The sequence below is a fragment of the Molossus molossus genome, unplaced genomic scaffold (assembly GCF_014108415.1).
Source record: "Molossus molossus isolate mMolMol1 unplaced genomic scaffold, mMolMol1.p scaffold_m16_p_7, whole genome shotgun sequence".
NCBI classification, from domain to species: Eukaryota; Metazoa; Chordata; class Mammalia; order Chiroptera; family Molossidae; genus Molossus; species Molossus molossus.
In genome coordinates, this window is record NW_023425401.1 from 58,008,668 (window position 1) to 58,033,889 (window position 25,222).

General features: G+C 37.5%; 1 protein-coding gene and 1 pseudogene across 3 annotated transcripts in view; both read left to right on the forward strand.

Moving 5' to 3' along the window:
- Window positions 1–24,309, forward strand: part of RINT1 (RAD50 interactor 1) — a 33,809-nt gene extending 9,500 nt beyond the window's left edge. The window contains exons 4-15 of one of the 3 annotated variants that reach the window (XM_036246780.1): window positions 1,085–1,326; window positions 4,402–4,575; window positions 4,674–4,823; window positions 5,351–5,507; window positions 7,399–7,509; window positions 7,602–7,827; window positions 8,451–8,588; window positions 10,683–10,882; window positions 18,386–18,600; window positions 22,288–22,468; window positions 22,544–22,662; window positions 23,730–24,309. In XM_036246780.1, coding sequence (XP_036102673.1) covers window positions 1,085–1,326; window positions 4,402–4,575; window positions 4,674–4,823; window positions 5,351–5,507; window positions 7,399–7,509; window positions 7,602–7,827; window positions 8,451–8,588; window positions 10,683–10,882; window positions 18,386–18,600; window positions 22,288–22,468; window positions 22,544–22,662; window positions 23,730–23,922 — 2,106 coding nt within the window. In that variant the 3' untranslated portion in view covers window positions 23,923–24,309. Of the gene's footprint in view, window positions 1–1,084; window positions 1,327–4,401; window positions 4,576–4,673; window positions 4,824–5,345; window positions 5,508–7,398; window positions 7,510–7,601; window positions 7,828–8,450; window positions 8,589–10,682; window positions 10,883–18,385; window positions 18,601–22,287; window positions 22,469–22,543; window positions 22,663–23,729 lie in introns of those variants that run through there. The other 2 variants (XM_036246781.1, XM_036246782.1) reach the window with 2 other exon arrangements.
- LOC118619931 lies at window positions 13,469–14,110 on the forward strand (annotated as a pseudogene).
- Window positions 24,310–25,222: the final 913 nt, after the last annotated feature.

The following is a 25,222-nucleotide window of genomic DNA, read 5'->3' on the forward strand; positions in this document are numbered from 1 at the left end:
ATCTCTAGGTAATTTTTCTGGCCATTCTGGTTTAGGAAGCACTACCTTAGTACACCATTGCATCTAGCATCTCTTTTATTTCATCAATCCACTTTTGAAATATTTACTTATAACTTTCTTCCATACCAACTGAATCTAAGGGCAGATGCTGTGTCTTATTTATGTCTATCCCTAGCACAGTGCCTGCTACAGAGTAAGTCTGTAATCAGTGGTGATTAAATTGAAATTCTTCTATAATATTTTTTATATTGTACTGATGCCTCATATTTGTATATGTCTTCCATATGGCTGGACTCTGAACATACTGAGCTTCATGAAGGCAGATCCATAGATACGTACTGGGGACCAGTGTGATAACCTCTCCCTACATAGGATTGGTTGGTATAGGATGCAGAAACCAATTTCTTTTCTTTTTTAAATAGGTTTTTTATGTTTTTGTTTAAGAAAAATCTTTTTTTTCTCTATTGATTTTTTTTTTTTTAATCCTCACTCGAGGACATTTTCCCATTTATCTTTAGATAGAGCGGAAGGGAGAGAGGGGGGAAGAGAGAGAAACATCAATGTGAGACACATTGAGTGGTTGCCACCCACACGACCCCAACCGGGGCCGGGGACAAACTCCAACCGAGGTGCATGCCCTTAGCGGGAACCGAACCTGAGACTCTCTGGTCCATGGGCCAAATTGGCCAGGGCTCTTTACTGATTATTTATTTATAAAAAAATTTTTTTTTTTCTCTTTATTGATTTTAGAAAGGAGAAGGAGAGAGATAGAAACATTGAGGAGAGAAAACATTGATTGGTCACCTCCTGCATGCCCCCCACTGGAGATTTGGCCCACAATCTGGGCATGTGCCCTGACTGGGAATCAAACCAGCAACCTCTTGGTGCATGGGGGTCGATGCTCAACCACTGAACCACACCGGCCAGGCCAGAAACTAATTTCTTTTGAAATTAAACTAAAGCTTTTACTTGACAATTTTCAATTCTATTAGAACACACATATATTTTGAAGCAATGAGCTAATTTAAAAAGGTTATGAAAATTTTATCTGATTGCTGCTGTTTTTTGTTTCTGGTATGGTCAGGTACTTACAATTTCATCAGAAATCCCTAAAAGAATTCAGAATGCCTTAAAAAATGCAGAAGAATCAAAGCAGCTTCTTACTCAGTTTCTGGAGCAAGAGACTCATCTCTTTAGTTCCATTAATAGCCATTTGCTGACTGCACAGCCCTGGATGGAAGATCTTGGGGCCATGCTTAACCAAATTGAAGAAATTGAACGGCATCTTGCTTACCTTAAATGGATTTCACAAATTGAAGAACTAAGGTAAAATGGGTTTCTTTTCTTTTCTTTTTTAGAATAGGAGGGAGGGAGGAAGAAAGAGAGACATATTGATTGGCTGCCTCCCGCATGACTCCAACCAGGGCCAGGGGTCGAACCTACAACCCAGGCATGTGCCCTTGACCAGGAATCGAACCTATGACCCTTTGGACCATGGGCTTATGCTCTAACTGCTGAGCCACACTAGACAGAGCAAAATGGATTTCTTTGTTCTTAACAATTATTATTTTCCTTTTAGACTCTGTCTTAGAGATTGCATGCATGCCATTAAATAATTCAGTTAATTAAAGATTATAATAATGTAATCTTATCAATTATTATGAAAATAGCATTATGATAATGTTTATTTTTATTTAATTTATTTTTTAAATTTATTGAGGTGACATTGGTTAATATCATATAGGTTTCAGGTGTGGGTATCTATGTAACAAGATGTATATTGCACTGCATACCCATCACCCAAATGATAATTACTCTTTTTTTTTTTTATCCTCACCCGAGGACATTTTTCTATTTTTTGTTCAAATAGAGTGGGAGGGAGAGAGAGAGAGACAGAGAGAGAGAGAGAGAAACATCGATGTGAAAGGGACACATCAAGTGGTTGCCACCCACACGACCCAACCAGGGCCGGGGACAAACTGTAACCAAGGTAGTCCCCTTAGCGGAAACCGAACCTGGGTCTCTCTGGACCGCAGGCGGACGCTCTAACTGCTGAGCCAAACTGGCCAGGGCTATTTTTTTCTTTTATTGTGAATGAACATAAACTTTTCAAGGACCTTAATTTGCATTTGAAAGAAAGTAAGTAAAAATGTTAAGTCCTACAGTTGTATTGTGAACACATGATAAAAATGACTTTTTTGTAATGCTAGATTAATAAAATATCCTCTCAGTGTAATAACATTCCTTTTTACTTTTACTTATTAGACATGGTCACTTAATGAAATAGATTGCTTTCACTATAATGTGAATTTTTTTCAGTGGGAATTATCTAATAAGAGCTACAAGTGTTCTTAGATGAATAACAGCGTTCTACCATGGGTAGAGAAAAAAGTACTTCTTTTTGAATTGAATACATATCACTGGTGGTTGATTGTGTCTAGTATTACCTTTCAAACAAGCTAAATTAACATTTCTGCCTAGACTGGCAGATTATTTGATTTCATGATTTAGTCTCTAAGCTTCTCTAAACTGTATTAGTTCATCCTTGCTTTGTTTTAGCTACACTAAAACCTGGATATAACAGACTAATTTGGGTGAGGGGGTGTCCATTAAAGCCAAAATTATCTATTATATGATAAAATAGGTTTTCTGAATGCATGTGTTAAAAAATTGACAAATTAGTTAGTTTACCTGTTTTTACTTATGTAGACACATTTATGAAATTAAATTAAGTATGTATGAAAGTTTAATTTCACAGAAAGGTTTTCTATATGTATTACTATAATTTTTAATGTATACTGAATAGGTCTAGTAAATGTGTGCATTCACCAATCACCGTGAGTACACAAATGTGCACGGCTGGGGTGTAGCTTATTAAAAATTATTAGTGAGGGAGAGGAAAGAAAAGCGAGAGAATGAGTGTAGGGGATGGCCAAAAGGGCTGACGGAATAATATAAACATAAGCTTAGTATTCGTGTTGAGGACTGAGCAGTGACAATGGAAAACAAAAGCGTCTCGTGGAGAAAGTAGAGGAAAAATACTAGTGCATAGTATAGCTGGCATGATTGGCTACACATTTCTATTTGTAAGGAGGGCACTGTGCCTACCCCAGGAACATAACTGAAGCAGCCCCAGCACACCAAACCAGAGACAAGAGTCCCAGCGCTTTAGTTGTCTTCCAGCACAGTGGCCAAGCACCTAGGTAGAATGTGCATAGGCTGCCTAGAGGTGGAAAGCTCACCACATTTCTTGCAGGGAGTGACTCCTGAACTGAGATTCATTATTGAAAAGGTTACACTTTGTTTCTTATTCTTAGATAGCTTAAGATATGGACTATGTTATTTTAATCAAAAGAAATGTTTCATTTTAAGATAAATGTTTTGTTTTATAGAGCCCAAATAGCTTTTTTTAAAATAATTTAAATAATTGATTTGATTTTACATGAAAATCTTTAGTTTTTTAATCCTCACCTGAGGAGATATATATATGTGTATATACATATATTTTTTAAAATTGATTTTTAGAGAAAGAGGAAGTGGGGGAAGAGAGAGAGAGAGAGAGAGAGAAAGAGAGAAAGAAAGAAAGAAAGAAAGACATTAGTTGCTTCCTGAACATGCTCTGACTGGGGATCAAACCCCCAATTTAGATATATGCCCTGACCAGGAATTAAACCTGCAACCTTTTTTGGTGTACAGGATGATGCTCCAAACAACTCAGCCTCCTGTCTGGAGCTTACATGAAAATCTTGATTTTCTTCTTCTCTAGAAAAATTTTAAGATTTGGCCACATTAGACCCACACTTTAGCAAAAATTGGCTGGAGCCTTAGGATGCTCTACTATGTACCCACTTTGCTTTCATAATGTCCTTTCCCTATTAGGCCTTTGTAGGCATTTGAGTTTGCAACCTTGGCTGTAGAGCTTACCTTCAATTTTGTGTGGAACTTTGGTAACAGTAACTTGAAAGGCCTGGACTCTCAAGTGCCTATAATCAAGTTTTCTATAATCAAGTTGAGCTGGGCAGAGTAGGTAAAAATTGAAGACTCATACTTGACCCTACCAGATACTACATTATTCCCTTGGATTAAGATACTAAAGACTTATGTAAAAGGCAGATTTATCAGAAATGAGCAGTGCCTGAGGGAATGTGACCCAGGACAAATCTGTTCTTTTGGGAGGAGTGGGAAGGGAAAGGTGCAGGCAGACCACTGTTCTTAGAAGGGTGCTTAATTTGAAGACTCCACAGTCCCAGAGACACGGGTATCAGGTAAAAAAGACACTTTATTGTGGTGTTCCTTTCTTCTTTGGATGTAATTTTATATAAAACAGGAGAGAGAAGCAGTTTTTCTGCATTTGGAATTATTCTGAACTGTCTTTAAAGTTTGCTTTGCCTTGTTTTGCAGTGATAACATTCAGCAATATCTGATGACCAATAATGTCCCTGAGGCTGCCTCTACTCTGGCATCTATGGCAGAACTTGACATCAAGCTTCAGGAATCATCTTGTACTCATCTCCTTGGTTTCATAAGAGCCACTGTTAAATTTTGGCATAAAATTCTCAAGGACAGGCTTACAAGGTCAGGAATTAACTCATATTTTATGGTAATTGCTTTCAGATGGATATTTGGTGATCATTGTGTTTTACTGAAATATGTGTGGTACTTTTCTGTTACAGTGATTTTGAGGAAATTTTAGCACAGCTTCATTGGCCATTCATCACACCCCCTCAGTCTCAAACTGTTGGCTTAAGTCGACCCGTCAGTGCTCCTGAGATATATAGTAACCTGGAGACATTATTTTGTCAGCTTCTGAAACTACAAACCTCGTATCTTTGTTGGAGTTAAAACTTACTAAAATTTATTTTTTATATGGTAGATTTGTGGCTAGAGAGTAAAACTTTTTGAAAGTGGCCAACAAGCCAAATGGGAGTACTGGTTTGGTCTTGATCTATATATGCTCACGGAGTAGTAGATTGTTTTCTTTCACAGTGAATTGCATGTGGGTGGGAGGGCAGGTTAGCCTGAAATACATGACTCACACAAGTTTAACTCACACAGTCTCTTGGGACAATAGAAAAAATGGGCAATTGGGAGGAAACCTATTAACTTAGTGTTAATTTACTAAAATGATTACTTAAATGTGTTTTCTTAGTATTTTTTATTTTAGGAAAGACAGGTTAATTCTAATAACATTCTCATGCTTTTTTTTTTTTTTAACTAATCTATAGGTAGATTATATATATTATCAGTATTATAATTTTTACTTAGTATCTTATATCTTTGTTGGAAAAATATATGTGTGTGTGTGTGTGTGTATACTTTTGATTCTTTTCCCTTGACTTGACTATGTCAGAGATGAATTACTTACTGAGCCAAAACAACTTCCAGAAAAATACTCTCTTCCCGAATCCTCTTCTGTCATCCTGCCCATCCAGATTATGCTGAATCCCCTTCAGAAGAGGTTCAGGTATCACTTCAGAGGGAACCGGCAGACTAATGTTATAAGCAAGGTGTGCTTTGCCAACTCTTATCCTTAGTTTTTATTAATAGCAAATGTTAAGGGTTCCTGTACTTTTCCTGGTTTAAGTTAAAATCTGATTCTATTCCCATTTATGTTTTTTTTTTTTTCTCTAAAGAGGTAAATTCCTGTTTTATCACTGCTCTTTATAGATATATTTTGGGACTTGTATTGATACATTGTAGGAATCAGCTTAAACATTATCACATCATCTAACCAGTTTCTCAAGTTTTCCCTTGGGTGTACTGTAGCATTTGCTGTGGCACTTTTTACAACTGGATCCACGTGTAAATTGCTCCTTCAGGTTTATAAATAAATCAGAAAGAGAAGTGAACATCAAAAGATAGTAGAGGATTAGCTTTTGAAAAGAGTGCTGCAGCTAAGAAGATTTGTAGCTATGCAAGAGAGGGTATTGGGATAAATGATGGCAACGGCTTATCTCCAACATTTTAGTTGAGGGACTACACCCATGTATATTGGGCATATTGGTGAGATTTTATTTAATTTGAAAAACAATCATAGGCATTTGTTTTCAATGAAATTTGATTGAATTTGTTGAGAATTACAAGCTTGTGTTGCTAGGGGGTGGGTACTACCTTGTTCATACTTGTGTTTTGCTACATCTAATGTAATGTGCAAGCAGCAGAGGGGTTCAGTAAATGCTTTGAATTAAATGTTATTAAATGCCAGATTACACCAGGCTTTGTATGTGTCATATATAACTGGCTTTATAGAATTTCTAAGGAATCAAGGGGTAGGCAGTTATGTTTGCAAAAGAAGGAGTAGAGTGGCCATGGATTTCTGGTTCTTAAGTTCAGCTTGTTCTTTTGTACTTGATGGGTTTCCCCCTCTTTTGGATGGGGTGTTGGTGGATAGAAGAGTAGAATCAATAAGTAGTGAGACAAAGCAATAAACCTAAAGTTGTAGAGAGGTAATAATAATTTGAGGTAAGAAAATTGTGAGTTATGTTTGCTGCTTTTTAAAGTATGATTCTAGTGGCCCTAGTAATCTAAGCAGCTCCTGAGATGAGAGATTGCTTCTTACTCATTTTGTATTCCTAACATCTAGTACACAACAAGGATTTACCATTCATTAAATGTTGAATCCCTGTCTAGAAAACTTGGAAGGTTTATATAATCATCATAAGGGACAATTTAAAATGATGCATACTTACATTTCCTTTACTACAAGTATACCTGTTTTTTTAATTTTTATTTTTTATCCTCACCCGAGGACATTTTTCTATTTTTTGTTCAGATAGAGTGGGAGGGGGAGGGAGAGAGAAAGAAACATCGATGTGAAAGGGACACATCGAGTGGTTGCCACCCACACAACCCAACCAGGGCCAGGGACAAACTGTAACCGAGGTACGGGCCCTTAGCGGGAACCGAACCTGGGTCTCTCTAGACTGCAGGCCGACGCTCCAACCGCTGAGCCAAACCGGCCAGGGCAAGTATACCTGTTTTAAGGTATGTATAATTTTTGTAATGTAGACCAGCCAAATTTTTTTCTTAATTTACCTTGAGAAGAAAATAATGTTTAAAAATTATTTTAGAATGTTATTTTAAAAAAAGAAACAATGTAAAGGTAATCAGTAATACTCATCATTTTATATATTTGTGTATGCTAGGTTTTAAATATATATGACATTGTAAATTTATGAGTTTATTGATGTAAGCCACATGATTAGAATTTGTTGGGTGTACATTAGGAAACATTTGATTATTAAGCTTTGCATGAGTTTAAAGTTCAGAGTAGAAATTGTGCTCTTATATATAGGAATTTTCAACTAATTTTTGTGTATATAATGGAATAGAGCCATTTAATTGTAACTTTCTAGTTGGAATGACTGAAGAAATCAAACTATTTTACCTCCTTCCTAGCCTGAATGGTACTTGGCTCAGGTGCTTATGTGGATTGGGAACCACACACAGTTTCTGGATGAGAAGATTCAGCCTATATTAGACAAAATGGGCTCTTCAGTAAATGCAAGGGTAAGAGACTCAGTCCTAAGCATTCCAGTGTTAATGTCCATGCATAACTTGTCATTTATATTACCTTGTGCTTGCTTATGTATTTCTTTTAGCTTGAATTTTCTCGGGGCCTTATGATGCTGGTTCTGGAGAAGTTAGCTGCTGATATTCCTTGTCTGCTCTATGATGACAATCTCTTCTGTCATTTGGTGGATGAGGTGCTGTTGTTTGAAAGGGAGCTACACAGTGTTCATGGCTATCCTGGCACTTTTGCTAATTGTATGCATATTCTATCAGAGGAAACCTGTTTTCAGAGGTGGTTGACTGTGGAGAGAAAATGTAAGTGCTCATATGGTGGGGAGAATGTCTCTTTTTGTGTATATTAATTTTTGGTGTTTTTCCTCCCTATAAGCATTTCTTAATCAGGGTTTACCAAGTTGCCTTCAGAAGTCATTTTTTTTTCTTTTCATCAAATGTTAGTTTTCTCTGTAACTGCACTCTACGTGTTTCTAGAGTGTAATATTCAAACCAGTAGAAGGTATATATAGTCAACTGTTTTACAGATTTTTTTTTACGTACAATATTTCTGCTCTTGGTGAAATCATTTTGGATGCAGCTTGCATAGTCAATGTAACTATTTTGAAGACTTTGGGTAGGGTTGTCGGGGAGAAGTATCTTGTTTAACCTTTAAAGAGAGCATGTTAAATATAGTACAACTAGTACTATATTTAAGAGGTTGTGGAGTTATTTTTTATAGAAAAGTCATCATGCCCTGGTCAGTTTGGCTCAGCGGTTGGAGCATTGGCCTGTGCACCAGAGAGTCCTGGGTTCGATTCCCGCTAGGGGCACGTACCCAAAAAAAGAAAAAAAAAAAAGAAAAGTCATCATTTTTAAAAAGTTGTGAGCTGAAAAATTAGAAATATCTGTAACTACTTGACATAATCCTTTCTTTGCATTATCAGTTGCTCTTCAAAAAATGGACTCAATGCTTTCTTCAGAAGCTGCCTGGATATCCCAATATAAGGATATCACTGATGTGGATGAGATGAAAGTTCCAGACTGTGCAGAAACTTTTATGATGCTACTCTTAGTTATAACTGGTAAGTATAAATCTTTTAAGATAAAACTTTGTTACTTTTTCAAGTAGTCAAACAAAATTAATAGTACATAGTAGTTATTAAAAGATCTTCAAATTCAGTTTCCATTTTGGCAGAACTCTAGCATAATATTCTAGGTTTCAGATTTTGAATAATTTAAGTAAGATCTTAAACATTGGTATATATGAGGGGAAAAGACCTAAATTATTATTTTTTTAAATCCTCACCTGAGGACATTTTTCCATTTTTTGTTCAGATAGAGTAGGAGGGAGAGAGAGAAACATCAATGTGAAAGGGACACATCGAGTGGCTGCCACTCACACAACCCAACCAGGGCCTGGGACAAACTGCAACCGTGGTACCTGCCCTTAGCAGGAAGCGAACCTTGGTCTCTGTGGACCATAGGCTGGCTGACGTTCTAACCGCTGAACTACACTGGCCAGGGCAAGACCTAAATTATTACATAAAAACAAATAAGAACTTGATTTATTACCTGAATTCTCTTGTCATTTAATTTATGTCTTCAGTAAATGGTGATTGACCAAAATTTTAAATATTTCCTTCACTTTGATATATCAAAGATTGCAGAAGAGTAAAATAAAGTAACTTTAGGAATTTGAGGAGTTATAGGAACTCTTCTAATAGTGTAAGAATATTTTGGCCAGAGGGTGGCCTAGCAGCCTCTAGGCCTGGCTGGTCTGTAGCCATCTACATTGCCCTACTGCAGGCCCTTTGGTTTTCCAGGTGCCACTGAGCCCTCATTACCACCATCCTCTTCTGGGTTGTCCATTTCTTGGGCCTGTATGTGTAACCGGAAGAAGTGTCATTCCAGCCTAGTCAGTAAATAATTCCATATCCTTAAGAAAAATATGAAAAACACAAACAAAAATTTTAGAAAAACTCATTTTTAAAGAACTTTTTATTAGGGAAGTTTTTTTTTTTAAGGAAATTTTTAAAAAATAAGTTTTTATGGATTTTAGAGAGAGGAAGGGAGAGGGAGAGAGAGAAACATCGATGGTATTCTTCCTGCACACCCCATACTGGGGATGGGGCCCGGAACTGGGCATGTGCCCTGATTTCATTGAACTGTGACCTCTTGGTGCATGGAATAAACCTTAAACAATGGAGCCACACTGGCCAGGGCCTAAAGGAAAACTTTGAAACATATATTTATTGAATTTATAGAGAGGAAAGGAGAGAGAGATCAATTTTGTGGTTCCACTTATTTATTGGTTGATTCTAGCATGTGCCCTGACTGGGGATTAAACTTACAACCTTGGCGTATCGGGATGATGCTCTAACCAACTGAGCTACCCAGCCAGGGCTGAGGGAAATTTTCAAACATACACAAAAGTAGCATAATATAATGAGCCCTCAGGTTACTAAGATTTTTTTAAATGATCACTTCTCTATTATACATTTTTCTCCTCAACTTTTTTTTTTCTGGAGTATTTTTTTTTTATCCTCACCCAAGAACATTTTTCCATTTTTTTGTTCAGGTAGAGTGGGAGGGAGAGAGAGGAATAGAGAGAGAGAGAAACATTGATGTGAAAGGGACACATAGAGTGGCTGCCACCCACACGACGAACCAGGGCCGGGGACAAACTGCAACTGAGGTACATGCCCTTAGCGGAAACCGAACCCAGGTCTCTCTGGACCGCAGGCCGATGCTCTAACCGCTGAGAAAAACCAGCCAGGGCTTTCTGGAGTATTTTAAAGAACATTTCAGACATCTTACTATTTCACCTGTAAATAGTAGATCTCTATTTTAACCTATCCTACTTCCTCCTTACTTAAAAAAAAAAAGTAATTTATTTGTTGAAGAAATGGAGTGGTTTTTGTATATAATGGTTTCATAAGCCTTTTTAAAAAAATTGAGGCGTGATTTATGTACAGTGAAATTCATCGATTTTACGTATACAGTTCAGTGAGTTTTGACAAATACATATACTTGTGAAACCCATATCCTTAGAAAGTTTGGAAATAGATCCATAATTGAATGGTCAAAGGCACCAAAGCATGTCAGTAGGAAAAACCTGTAACTATATCTAACACAGTACCAAAAACCTTCATATGTCTTGTTAACTTTCTCCACAGACAGGTATAAAAATCTTCCCACAGCTTCCAGAAAGCTGCAGTTCCTGGAGTTACAGAAGGACTTGGTAGATGATTTTAGGATACGATTGACTCAGGTGATGAAAGAAGAGACTAGAGCATCCCTCGGCTTTCGATACTGTGCAATTCTTAATGCTGTGAACTATATTTCAACAGTACTAGCAGACTGGGCTGACAATGTTGTAAGTTAATGTGCTTTTATATTAAATAATACATTAGTAGTTTGAATAGTTTTACCTTTTGAAACATGGACTCAATAGCAACCAAAAATACACGTTAGGCAGAATAACAATTAGGCCAAACTTAAAAGGTGTGATCAAAGTACATATTTTTCTCAATTAACTCTCAAATGGATAAATAATCCTGGGGTGTGTGTGTGTGTGTATTTCAAATGCTCACCTGAGGATGTTTTTTCATTGATTTTTGTTTTGTTTGTTTTTTGGGGGGGTAGAGAGGAAGGAGGGAGAGAGAGAGTGAAATAGGGAGAAGCATCCATGTGAGAGAGACACAGATTGGTTGCCTCCTGAACAACCCCAACTGGGGCCAGGGATCAAACCTTCAACTGAGGTATGTGTTCCCTTGACTGGAATCGAACCTGTGACTCTTTGGTCTTTGGGCCAATATTCGAACCACTGAGCCAAACCGGCCAGGGCAATAATCCTGATATTTTAATCATTGGAAAAGAAAGCCAAAGTTTCATGAAATAGTTGTCTATAGAATGAACCTTTTTTCTCTTTAGACTTGGGAAATAGTTGTATGGGAATTACCACCTCAGAAAAAGATAAGATTGGCTCTGGCCAGTTTGGCTCAGCGGTTAGAGTGTCGGCCTGCAGTCCAGAGAGACCCGCTAAGGTTCCCGCTAAGGGCACGTACCTCGGTTGCAGTTTGTCCCTGGCCCTGGTTGGGTCCTGCGGGAGGTAGCACTCAATGTGTCCCTTTCACGTCGATGTTTCTCTCTCTCTCTCTTCCTCTCTTTCCCTCCCACTCTATCTGAACAAAAAATGGAAAAATGTCCTTGGGTGAGGATAAAAAAAAAAGAAAAAGAAAAAGATAAGATTGAATAACAGTGTCAAAATCAATAAAATCCAGCACTTTAAGGAAAATAAAATAATAACACTTGATACCTCTTGAATGCCTCAAAATGTGACAAATTTTGAAGAATCACAGAAATAGAAACTATTTTTGCCCTGGCCAGTTTGGCTTAGCGGTTAGAGTGTGTACCTGTGGACTGAAGGGTTGCGGCTTTGATTCCAGTCAAGGGCACACACCTTGGGTTGCAGGTTCGATCCCGGTCCCAGTCAAGATCATGTGGAAGGCAACCAATTGATGTGTCTCTCTCACAATGATGTTTCTCTCTCTCTCTCGCCCTCCCACCCTCTCTCCCACTGTATCTAAAAATCAATGGAAACATATCCTCGGGTGAGGATTAACCAAAAAAAAAAAAAAAAAAAAACTATTTTGAACTTTTATTTCATACATTAAAATTATTTAAGGTTTCGTTTATTTTCAAACATATACAAGAGTAAATAAAATGAATCTGCATATGACTGTCACCCAGCTTCTTATACCCGTTGTTTCATTTTTTTTTAAAAACTCATCTTTATTATTGAATGTGTTACAGATATTCCCCCCATTGACCCCCTCCTTCCCAGTCGCACCCCCCTCCTGCCTTTTCCACACTATTGTCAGTGTTCATTGGTTATGCATATATGCATAGAAGTTCTTTGGTTTATCTCAACCCTTCTTCCCTCCTCCCTTTTCTTTGAGATTCATCAGTCTAACAACCAATTTGTACTTCTTAATTCCTTCATCTTTTTCACCCATCCCCCGAGCCCCCACCCATCTGGCAAGCAAAGTTCTCTGTATCTATGAGTCTGTTTCTGTTCTGCTTGCTCTTTTTGTTTGTAGATTCAATTGTTGATAGATATGTATTTATTATCATTTTATTGTTCATATTTTTGTTGTTCTTCTCCTTCAAGAAGACCCTTCGACATTACATATAATACTGGTTTGGTGGTGATGAACTCCTTTAGTTTTTTCTTGTCTGGGAAACTCTTGATATGACCATCGATTCTAAATGATAGCTTTGCAGGATAGAGTAGTCTTGGTTGTAGGTTGTTGCTTTTCATCACCTTGAATATCTCTTGCCACTCCTTTCTGGCCTGCAAAGTTTCTTTTTCTTTTTTTTTTCAATCCTTACCCAAGGACATTTTTGCATTCATCTTCAGATAGAACGGGAGGGAGAAAGGGAAGAAGAGAGAGAGACATCGACATGAGAGAGACACATCGAGTGGTTGCCACCCACATGACCCCAACCAGGGCCAGGGACAAACTGCAACCAAGGTATGTGCCAGGGCTACAAGAAATATTAAAGGTTCTTCTTTAAGCAGAAAAGGAAAGGCCATAATCAGAAATACAAAAATATGAGAAAAGAAGAAATGTCTCACAGGTAAAGCCAAATATTTAATAAATACATCATTTCAGACGCGTAAAAAACTACTACAAAGGTAAAATAAAAGTATCAAACATAAACTATATTATTATTTTTTTTATCCTCACCCGAGGACATTTTTCCATTTTTTTGTTCAGACAGAGTGGGAGGGGAAGAGAGAGAGAGAAAGAAACATTGATTTGAAAGGGACACATCGAGTGCCGCCCCCCCGCACAATCAACCAGGGCTGGGGACAAACTGCAACCGAGGTACATGCCCTTAACAGGAACTGAACCCAGGTCTCTCTGGACCGCAGGCCAATGCTGTAACCACTGAGCCAAACTGGCCAGGGCAAAATGTAAACTATAATGCATAGTTAGGAGATACACAACTCAAAAAGATCTAAAACATGACATCATTAACATAAAGCATGGAAGTGGGGAGTAAATTTGCCTTATAGAATATATTCAAATGTAAACACCTATCAGTTTAAAATAGACTGCTGTAGATATACATATAAACCTCATGGTAACCACAAACTAAAAATCTACAAATATACAAAGAACAAAGAAAAAGGGAGCATTGGGTCAAAATGGCGGGCCGGCCAGCTGTTGCAGCATCAAGCCAGTGGCTGGAGGGTATTCAAAAATGGTATTACAGTGCTGCAGGGTTTAATAAACTGGGGTTAATGAGAGACGATACAATACATGGATAATGAATGATGTACAAGAAGCCATAAGAAGGCTTCCTGAGAACCTGTTTAATGACAGAGTGTTTTGTATTAAGAGAGCCCTGGACCTGTCCATGAGGCAGCAGATCTTGCCTAAAGAGCAGTGGACAAAATATGAAGATAAATTCTACCTTGAACCGTATCTGAAAGAGGTTATTTGGGAAAGAGAAGAATGGGCAAAGAAGTAATCATGTAATCGAAATCTGTGGATGCATCTGTCCTCAGTATTTTAATTATGTTGGTTAAACCTGAAATGTATAATTTAGAACCATCTGGGTTTCAAATATATTACTTTAAATAAATGTCTATTATAACTTTCAAAAAAAAAAGAAAGAAAGAAATAGGAACCCAAACAAAACACTAAAAAACCCCCAGCAAACTACAAGGGATTAAGAGAAGAAGAAAGGAACAGAGAACTATAAAACAACCAAAAAATGATGAACAAAATGGCAATACTTATCAATAATAACTATAAATGTAAATGGATTAAATGCTTTAATAAAAAGACATAGGATGGCTGAGTAGATCTGAAAACAAGATTGATCGACCCTGGCCTGTTTGGCTCAGTAGTTAGATCATCTGCCTGGGGACTGAAGGGTCATGGGTTTCATTCCAGTCAAGGGCACATAACTGAATTTCAGGTTTGATCTCCAGACCTGGTGAAAATGTTTCTCTCTCTCCCTCAATGGAAAATATCTTGGGGTGAGGATTAACAAAAAAAGAAATAAAACATGACTCATCTATAAGATTAATTTAAAAACATGACCCATCTTACAAGAGACTCACTCCCAACTGAAGGACACATACAGACTGAAAGTGAAGGAATGGAAAAAGATATTCCATGTAAATAGAAATAAAAAGAAAGCAAAAAAATGTTTAAAAAGATAAGGAGATAACATAATTTTAAAGGAATCAATCCAAGAAGAGGACATAACAATTGTCAATATCTACACAGCCAACATAGGAACACCTAACTATATAAAGCAATTGTTAATGGACATAGAGGGAGAAATCCAGAGTAATACAATAATTGTAGGGGATTTAATATCTCATTCACACCAATGGATAAGTCATCCAGACAGAAAATTAATAAGGAAATAATGGCCTTAAATGTCACATTAGCCCAGACTGACTTAATAGACACGTGTAGAACATTTTACCCAAAAACTTCAGAATACACAATTTTTCAAGTGCACGTGGAATATTTTCCAGGATAGATCATGTATTAGGCCACAAAACAAGTCTCGATAAATTCAAGAAGATTGAAATCATATCAAGCATCTTTTCCAACCACAGTAGTATGAAACTAGATATCAACTACAAGAAGAAAACTGGAAAACACACAAATACATGGAGATTAAATAACATGCTACTAAACAACCAATGGATCAAAGAGACAAATAAGAGAAAAATAAAGGGGGAAAATAAATAAATCAATCAAACTGTTTACTCTTGGCAGGAGGTGCCAATAGGGGAACAGATTTCAAGTTTTAGCCAAGACATAAAGAGAACTAAAATAATATCTGCGGTTTTCCCGTAAGATGAAAAAACAGGAATTTTAACTAAAGATTTAAAGTACCACTTTAAAAATGTAATAGGCAAGGTGGGCATTGAAAAATTATAGTAAAATAATTAGATTAACTGAGGATTGGTAAATTCACGGTATACTAAGGAAAATGTAGTTTTTGAGTGTGCCTACATGAATCACAAAGATGGACAAAGTAAATTAATTTAAAATTTCTGTACATTGTCAAATCTTAATGCAATAAGATTAAGATTAAAAGATTAAAACAAAATCAAAGCAGAAATGACATATAATCAAACACAGATATTTTAAAACAATACTTGGGTTAAGGAGGAAGTCTAGAAAACAAGATAATATCTTAAATTGTGAATTTATGACAAAATTATAGTATACGGCTAATGTATTATATAACTTGTATACAGAAGAAAAGTTAAGATGTATTGCTAAAACAGAGAGAAAAAATGTATTCCTTTATTGTGAAATAAAAAAGTCTTTATCTTAAATACAGGGTAATAAGCCAAAATAAATAGGAAACAAAAATAAATATACCAATAACAGATATAAATAAAAGTCTGATCAACATAATCATAATTTATTTTAGTCTGGACTCTGGCTATAACAATTATTTAAAACCTTTTTTCCTTCAAAAATATTAGCTGAAGTCCATGTGCATAATATCATTTTGCTGAACAAGGACAATAAAGACAAAATATTTCAATTTTAATTTCAAATAGTATTTTTCATATATAAATATATGAATATATATTATTGTTGACAGTGTTACAGATGTTCCCTAATTCTCCCCTCTGTATCCCCTCCTTCAAATAATTATTTCAAAATGAATACAGTGCAGAGTTTAATGATCAATGCATTTATCTTTATAAAGTCATCTAATCAGAATACATTAATTCATTGTGTACTTTTATGTGTCATGTTCCTAATTTTAGTAAGTACTTTATTCACTCAGCCCCCACACTGCTCCATTTTCTGCTATGCTTTTTCAATAGTAGGAAACAAATAGTCATTCTTGATTCCTGTGCCAGATGATTTAACAAGAAACTCATTCAGGGACAGATTTTTAGCTTCCATTAAGTATTTGTGGAACATCACGAACTACTTTATTCAGTGCCATAGCCTTTAACAAAGATGAATTGGCCATCATCCCTATCCTTAGAAAATTACCTAACACTGAAAATGTCTTTTCGATGCTGAATTAACTGTCCTTCTGTCAACAGAGAAATAACCAAATTTTAGAGTTGACTCTTCACGTGATGAATTCTGTGTCCTAGTGTATTAATTATGGTTCAAATTCTGTTTAACATCACCTTCATAGTTCTTCAGCCTCTGAATGCTTTAAATAAAAACCATTAAAGCTCCTGTATTACATACAAAAAAGGAAAAGTGGACAAGAGTTTCCATTCATTTAGATTCTCTACTAATAGCTGTCTGTCCATTGCTAGGTTGTACCAAGCCTGACATGTTCAGCCATTCAGAACTAGGATTTCTTCAGGGATAGGTGACAGAAACTCGATGCATAGGCCTAAGTGGGAAGTGGGTGGATTGAGGAAGTGAGGAATTTGTGTAACTCAGAGGATTAGGCATGGCTGCTCTGAAGTTGTTTTCTGACATCATTCTTAGACAGCTCTGGCGAGTGTGGCTATAGGGGGCTCCAGGCTCACATAGTCTATCAGCAGTCTCGAAAGGTCAGTGCCTGTTTCCTGATAGTTTCATCAGAAATACCAAGGTGGCCTCTCACATATCCATCACCGAACAGTTACTAAGTGTGGCCATCCCTAAGCCCCTATTAATAGACATTAGGTTGTTTTTAATTTTTGCTAATATCCACAGCACTATTTTCCTATAGGGCAGAAAAAATAGTACTAACTCTACCTAAAATACCACTGTAAAAATGACATTTTAATTTTCTTAACTCTCATATCTGCTAGGTTTACTAAAACTTGAAATCTGTCTAGAAAAACTGAGGAGTACTTAAGGAAGTATGGTAGCCATCAGGGAAATGCAAATCAAAACCACAGTGGTGCCCTGGCCGGTTTGGCTCAGCGGTTAGAGCGTCAGCCTGCGGTCCACAGAGACCCGGGTTCGGTTCCCGCTAAGGGCATGTACCTTGGCTGCAGTTTGTCCCCGGCCCTGGTTGGGTCGTGTGGGTGGCGGCCACTCGATGTGTCCCTTTCACATCGATGTTTCTCTCTCTTCCTCTCTCTCCTTCCTGCTTTGTCTGAGTGAAAAATGGAAAAATGTCCTCGGGTGAGGATTAAAAAAAAACAAACAAAAACAAAACCACAGTGGTATACCACTTCATACAAACTAGGATGGCTATAATAAAACAGACACAATAACAGTTATTGGCTCAGATGTGGAGAAATTTGAATCCTCACACACAGTTGATGGGAAAATAAGATGCTGCAGTTGCTGTGGAAAATAGTTTGGCAGTTCATCAAACGGCTAAACAGAATTAATATTTGATCCAGCAATTCCACTCTTAGGTATATACCTAAGAGAAGTGAAAATATATATACACAAAAAAACCCATAAACAAATGTTAATAGCAGTGTTATTCATGTTAGACAAAAAGTGGAAACAATCCAAATGTCCATCAAAATGTGGTATATCCATATAATGGAATATCATTTAGTAATAAAAAGAAATAAAGTACTAATACATGATACAACATGGATGAACCATGAAAACATTAAGTGAAAGGAACTAGCTACAAAGAACACAAATCATGTGATTCTATTTATATGAAATGTCCAGAATAGGCAAATCCACAGAGATAGAAAGAGTGTGGAGGGGATGGAGGATGATGTCTAAGAGTGTGAGGTTTCTTTTTAGAGTAATGAAAATGTTCTAAAATTGACTGTGGTAAGTGATGTGCAACTCTATAATAAACGCCACTGAACCTGTATACTTAAAATGACTGAATTATATTTCAAGCTGTTAAAGTAGCTTAATAATTGTGCTAACATTTTTGCTTTCAGTTCTTTCTACAACTTCAACAGGCAGCATTGGAGGTTTTTGCAGAGAATAACACTCTCAGTAAATTGCAGCTGGGACAACTAGCCTCCATGGAGAGCTCTGTCTTTGATGACATGATTAACCTGTTAGAGCGTTTAAAGCATGACATGTTGACCCGTCAAGTAGACCATGTTTTTAGAGAAGTTAAAGATGCTGCAAAATTGTATAGAAAAGAAAGGTAAGTCCTCTGTATTTTCTTATAAGTCAACTCTTAACTGCAGTTTGGTAAAAGTTAAAAGATGATATTATTTAGTCAGATTTCCAAGGTATCTAAATAGTACAGAGTTAGGCCTTTTGCACATCAAACTTAATCATTTCTGTCTAAAATATATTCATTCTTAGTCAGAATAAACTGACCATAATTTAACCTTCAGATGTCTCTGTAAATACAGAGAGCTGATGTATGATGTGGGTTGAATGGCCTAGCTTGTCACAAAGTAAAGTGCTCCTGCAGTCTTCTGTGCATACTTGTCTTGTCCAGTTTATTCTCCTGTCATAAATCCCTGTAGACACCTGTTACCTCCACCAGATTGAGCTCCTTGACAACAGGCAATGCCTTTTTGTCCTAGCATAGTCACAGTCAGTTTTGCTGAAAATCAGAGCATAGCCTTGGCAGTTTTGGTTCAGCAGTTAGAACATCGGCCCATGGACCAATGAGCCGTGGGTTCAATTCTGGTCAAGGGCACGTACCTGGGTTGCATTTCGTCCCCAGCCCTGGTTGGGGTCGTGCAGGAGGCAGCCACTCAATGTGTCCCTTTCACGTCAATGTTTCTCTCCCACTCTATCTGAACAAAAGATGGAAGAATGTCCTTGGGTGAGGATTAAAAAAAAAAAGCATAAAATTAGCTATCTTAAATGCTAATGTTTTACATTTTAACTGTCTTACAATTATTTCAGTAAGTCATATTAGGGGATTTTAAATTTTAATCTGTCATCTTCATTAAATAAAAGAGTAATGAGAGCTAAGGTATAAATATAGGTATATTTATTTATTTTTGCATATAAGTTCTTTGGTTTATTTCTTCCCATCCCCTAACCCCCTTCCCTTTGAGGTTTGTCAGTCTAGCAACCAATTTGTACTCCTTAATCCCTTCACCTTTTTCATTCATTCTCCCAACCCCCCTTCCATCTGGCAACCAACAAAATGTTCTCTGTATCTATGAGAATGTTTCTGTTCTGCTTCTTCATTTTGTTTGTAGATTCAGTTGTCGATAGATATGTATTCATTGCCATTTTGTTTGTTCATATATTTTATCTTTTCCTTCAAAAAGACCCTTCAACATTTCATATAATAACGGTTTGGTGGTGATGAACTCCTTTAGCTTTTCCTTGTCTGGGAAACTCTTTATATGGCCATCGATTCTAAATGACAGCTTTGCAGGATAGAGTAATCTTGGTTGTAGGTTGTTGCTTTTCATCACTCTGAACATTTCTTGCCACTCCCTTCTGGCCTGCAAAGTTTCTTTTGAGAAATCAGCTGACAGTCTATGGGAAGTCCCTTGTAGGTAACTAACTGCTTTTCTCTTGCTGCTTTTAAGATTCTCTCTGTGTCTTGAACCTTTTGCATTTTGATGATGATGTGTCTTGGTGTGGGCCTCTTGGGGTTCATCTTGTTTGGGACTCTCTGTGCTTCCTGGACTTGTATATCTGTTTCCTTCACCAAGTTAGGGAAGTTTTCTGCCATTATTGTTTCAAACAGGTTTTCAATTTCTTGTTCTCTCTCTTCTCCTTCTGGCACCCCCAAGATGCGAATGTTGGCATGCTTGAAGTTGTCCCAGCCCTGGTCAGTTTGGCTTAGTGGTTGGAGCGTCGGCCTGCGGTCCGGAGAGACCCTGGTTCGGTTCCCGCTAAGGGCACGTACCTCGGTTGCAGTTTGTCCCCGGCCCTGGTTGGTCGTGCGGGTGGCAGCCACTCGATGTGTCCCTTCACGTCGATGTTTCTCTCTCTCTCTCCTTTCCTCTCTCTCCCTCCCACTCTATCTGTACAAAAAATGGAAAAATATCCTCGGGTGAGGATTAAAAAAAAAAAAAAAAAAAAAAAAGTTGTCCCAGAGGCTCCTTACACTATCCTCATTTTTTTGGATTCCTTTTTCTTTTTGCTGTTCTGATTGGGTGTTTTTTGCTTCCTTATATCCCAAATCAATGGTTTGCTTTTTGGATTTACGTACTCTACTACTGAAACTTTGTAAATTATTCTTTATTTCAGTTAAAGCCTCCTTCGTTTCTAACTGTGCATCCATCATTTCTGACTGGTCCTTTTTTATGCTCTTGAGGCCCTCACTAAGTTCACTGAGCATTCTTATAAGCAGTATTTTGAACTCAGCATCTGTTAGGTTGCTTATCTCCATTTCGCTTAGTTCTTTTCTTGGGGTTTTGTTCTGTTCTTTCATTTGGGACCTGTTTCTTTGTCTCCTCATTTTGGCTGCCTCCCTGTGTTTGTTTCTATGTATTACTTAACGAGAGGTATGGGGCTAGCTGAGACTAGATGCTGCTTGTTTGAAAGAATTTAGGAAAACCTGAAGCAGGATACAAGACAGGCCAATCCTATGGTAAAGCAACTGGCAACAGTTTGGGTGGGCCTGAAAGTTGGGTGGGGCAGGGACTCAGGGAATCACCAGGGCGGGGCAAACAGTATGAGCCAGGTTGCTGGAGTCCCCGATATGGCAGCTGTCTGCTGCCCCAGGGAAGGGCTCACCAAATGAACAAAGGCCTCTGACAGCATGTCTGTCCAGGAGAAAGCCCTCTCTCCAGCCCTCATTCCAATACCAAACAGCTCAGTTCTTCCCTGTATGTCTCTAGCACCCCTCAAGCTGCTTCCCCTCTGAGCTCAGAGGGAGCGAGTTCGAGTAAGTTTATGTGCGGGACTTTTAAGAGGAGCCGCCTGGGGCTCCCGCAGCCTCAGTTCCTGCTGGGTTTTTCCAGCCAGAAGTTATGGGGACTTCTCTCCCTGGCACTGGAACCCTGAGACGGGCACCTGGTGTCTGACAGGGACCCTTCACTCCTCAGGGAGGACCTTCCCAGCTGAGGTGTTCTCCTAATTTTTTTTTTTTTATCCTCATCCGAGGACATTTTTCGATATTTTGTTCAGATAGAGTGTGTGTGGCGGGGGAGAGAAACATTGACGTGAAAGGGACACATCGAGTGGTTGCCACCCACACAACCCAACCAGACGGGGACAAACTACAACCGAGGTACATGCCCTTAGCGGAAACCGAACCCGGTCTCTCTGGACTGCAGGCCAATGCTCTGACCGCTGAGCCAAACTGGCCAGGGCGTCCTCCTGATTTTTATCCGCCATACGTGGGTGTGGGGCACCTCGCCCTCCTACCAGTCTCGATGCGGTTTCTTCTTTAATTTTGTAGTTGTAGACCTCCATTCAGCTTGGTTTCAGGTGGCTTTGAATTATGGTTGTTCTATAGTTTAGTTGTAACTTTGATGTGGTTGTGGGAGGACACGATACCACGTTTACCTATGCCGCCATCTTGACCAGAAGTTAGGTATATTTCTTTTCTGAGTTTTTAATGTTGAGCTGAATGTCTTATCCCAAATGCCTTAGGACAGTGCATTTCCCCCAATTTAAATTTTATTAAACATTTAAAAGTACATCCTGTCCAGTGTGGCTCAGTGGACTAAGCATTGTCCCATGCACCAGGAGGTCACTGGTTTAATTCCTGGTTAGGGTACATGCCCGATCCCTGGTGGAGGGGTGTGCAGGAGGCAACCGATTGATGTTTCTCTCTCTCTCCCTCCGTTTCTCTTTCTCTATCTCTAAAAAAATCAATAAAAACAAACTTCAAAAATACAAAGTGATAAAAATTTTATGGTAATGAATGTGCTACAGGCAATGCTATTTTTGTTTTTTCCAGGTGGTTGTCCTTGCCATCTCAGTCTGAGCAGGCAGTAATGTCCCTGTCCAGTTCGGCTTGCCCCTTCCTGCTTACATTACGAGATCGTTTACTTCAGTTGGAACAGCAGCTTTGCTTCTCTTTATTTAAAATTTTCTGGCAAATGCTTGTAGAGAAGCTGGATATATACATCTACCAAGAAGTAAGTAAAGAGTAGACTATTTATTGGGGCCATGACGATACAGGCAACTGTGATATGAATTATTCTTTGTTTCAGATCATTCTTGCTAATCACTTCAATGAAGGAGGAGCAGCTCAGTTGCAGTTTGATATGACTCGGAATCTTTTTCCTTTGTTCTCCCACTATTGCAAGAGACCAGAAAATTACTTTAAACAGTAAGCTCAGTATTTAACAATTGATTTTGATGTATCAAATCGTTAGAGGAGGTTAATTCCTTAATTCTTTTTTTAACAACTTTAGGGTTCCAATGATGTTAAATGTAGGTAGCATCAATTAAAAATGTTAAATATTCATTGTGTATCAAAATAATACAGGGTGGGGCAAAAGTAGGTTTATTGTTTGTATGGAAAATAATACAATAATTAATGAATAAATAATACAAAAATAAGCTGTGTTTCTTGTACTCACAACTGTAAACCTACTTTTGCCCCACCCTGTATAAATTTGACCCATGACCCAAAAAAGTTCATCAAAACTGGATATAAATTATATGTTGGGCTTTGTTTTCCAGCATTTGGTTTAATGCTCCAATTTGCTTATTACTGGGGAAATAAATAGAAAAATGAAAGCAAATGCAGTTCTGCCATAGTCAATAAATATAGTAAGTTAAAAATACATTTAGTATCTACTTACAGGCCAGGACTGAAGAAAAATTTTTGTTCTTAAACATTTTATATTAATTTTGGTTGTAAGTATAACTATAAATGTATATAAGAATTTATAGAAGTAGTTTTAGAAATTATTGATGTAAAATTTTAATTGATTAGTGTATTTGAGATTATAAAATATGCATTTGAAATTTATAAAATGAAAGATTATTTTTGCTCATTTCAGTAAGCTTTCTATTTCTTTTTTTTTTAGAATTCTACCTTTCTACTGCTTTCATTTTGTCCCTTAATTTTCTCTTTTCCCATATCCTAATCTACCTAAAGTCTAAGCTACATTTAATAGAATGTTAATGTCAAGTATTGTATTTTGGGAAGTAACAGATATATACTGAAAACAGTAATGCTCTTATCTGATGAAATATAAACTTTGTACACATACACAGTCCTAATGTGTTAAAGTAACCAAATAATAAATCCATACATAGTTTTTATTGAGGGTACATGGGCCAGTAGTGCTGGGAAGCTCTTTAGTTTCTTAAAATGAAATGGTTATAGAATAATGTAGATGACAAAGATAATGGAGATCTCATTTCCCTCCTGCTTTTTTACAACAGTGTAAAAGAAGCCTGTATTATTTTGAATTTGAACATTGGTTCTGCCCTACTTCTGAAAGATGTCCTGCAGTCAACCTCTGGGCAATATCCTGCTACAGCAGCATTAAATGAAGTTGGAATTTACAAACTGGCTCAACAAGATGTTGAGATTCTACTTAATTTGAGGACAAACTGGCCTAACACTGGAAAATAGTGCACCTGTTTTTGTTTTTTTTGTTTTTCCCCCGCGTTTGAACAAAGAGGAAGTCAATCGGATTAAGTCATATACTGAAGTTCCGAGATAATGAAACTGGATAACTGAAAACTTTATAGAATCATTTAATATCTTTGACTTACAGTGTATTAAATGCTGAACATATTTCCTGAGACCTTCTGCTCCTAAGAAAGAAAACAAAAACAGAAAACTCAGAAGCCATGAAAACTCAGAGTAATTCCATTTATAAATATAAATGCTGAATGTCTGTTGAATAAAATACAAGTGCAGAGATAATAAATTATAACCAACTTTCAGTTTCCTGTGTTAACTAAGGGAGACTGCTGTGGATAAAAAGACAGCAAATATATTTTAAAAAGTCACTTTAGAATGCATGTTTATAATTGAAGTGCCTGTATCTAGTTTGGAGGTTCACTGTATTTCCCTTAAAACACGTTAAGAGAGTGACTAAAATAGGATAATGCTCATTCACCACAAATGTCCTTCCATTTAAAACACTTCCTACTTCTGCCCTGGTCGGTTTGGCTCAGCGGTTAGAGCGTCGGCCTGTGGATGAGAGAGGCCCGGGTTCGGTTCCCACTAAGGGCACGTACCTCGGTTGCAGTTTGTCCCTGGCCCTGGTTGAGATTGTGTGGGTGGCAACCAGTCGTCACATTGATGGTTCTCTCTCTCTCTTCCTCCCTCTCTCCCTCCTGCTCTATCTGAAGATGAATGCAAAAAATGTCCTCGGGTGAGGATTATAAAAAAAAAACTACCTAGTTCTATTCCATATGACTGTGGGTAACCCTTTCTTTTGGATGAAACATTTCAGGCCAGAGTACTGTGCTTCAATCTTCCTCAGGGCAGGGAATGTAATTAAACAATTTTTGTTTAATATTTATGTAACTAATGATGAAATGGGAATCTTTTTAGAAAAAATTTTTTTCCTTTATTGATTTTAGAGAAAGAGTAAGTGAGAGGGAGAGAGAGCTAGAAACATCGATGAGAGACAACATCGACTGGCCACCTCCTACATGCCCCTCACTAGGGATTTGGCCCACAACCTGGGCATGTGTCCTGACTGGGAATCAAACCGACGACCTCTTGGTGTGTAGTTTGATGCTCAACCACTGAGCCACACTGGTGGGATGAGATGGGAATCTTAAACTTTCTAACTTTTCCTTGGCCTTGGACTATGTTAATGATTTCTTGATGAATAAATCCTTAGCAAGTAAAACTTTTAAACAAATTGAGTTATATTAACTAGTCTTTTTTACAACTATCAAATTTTATTCTAATG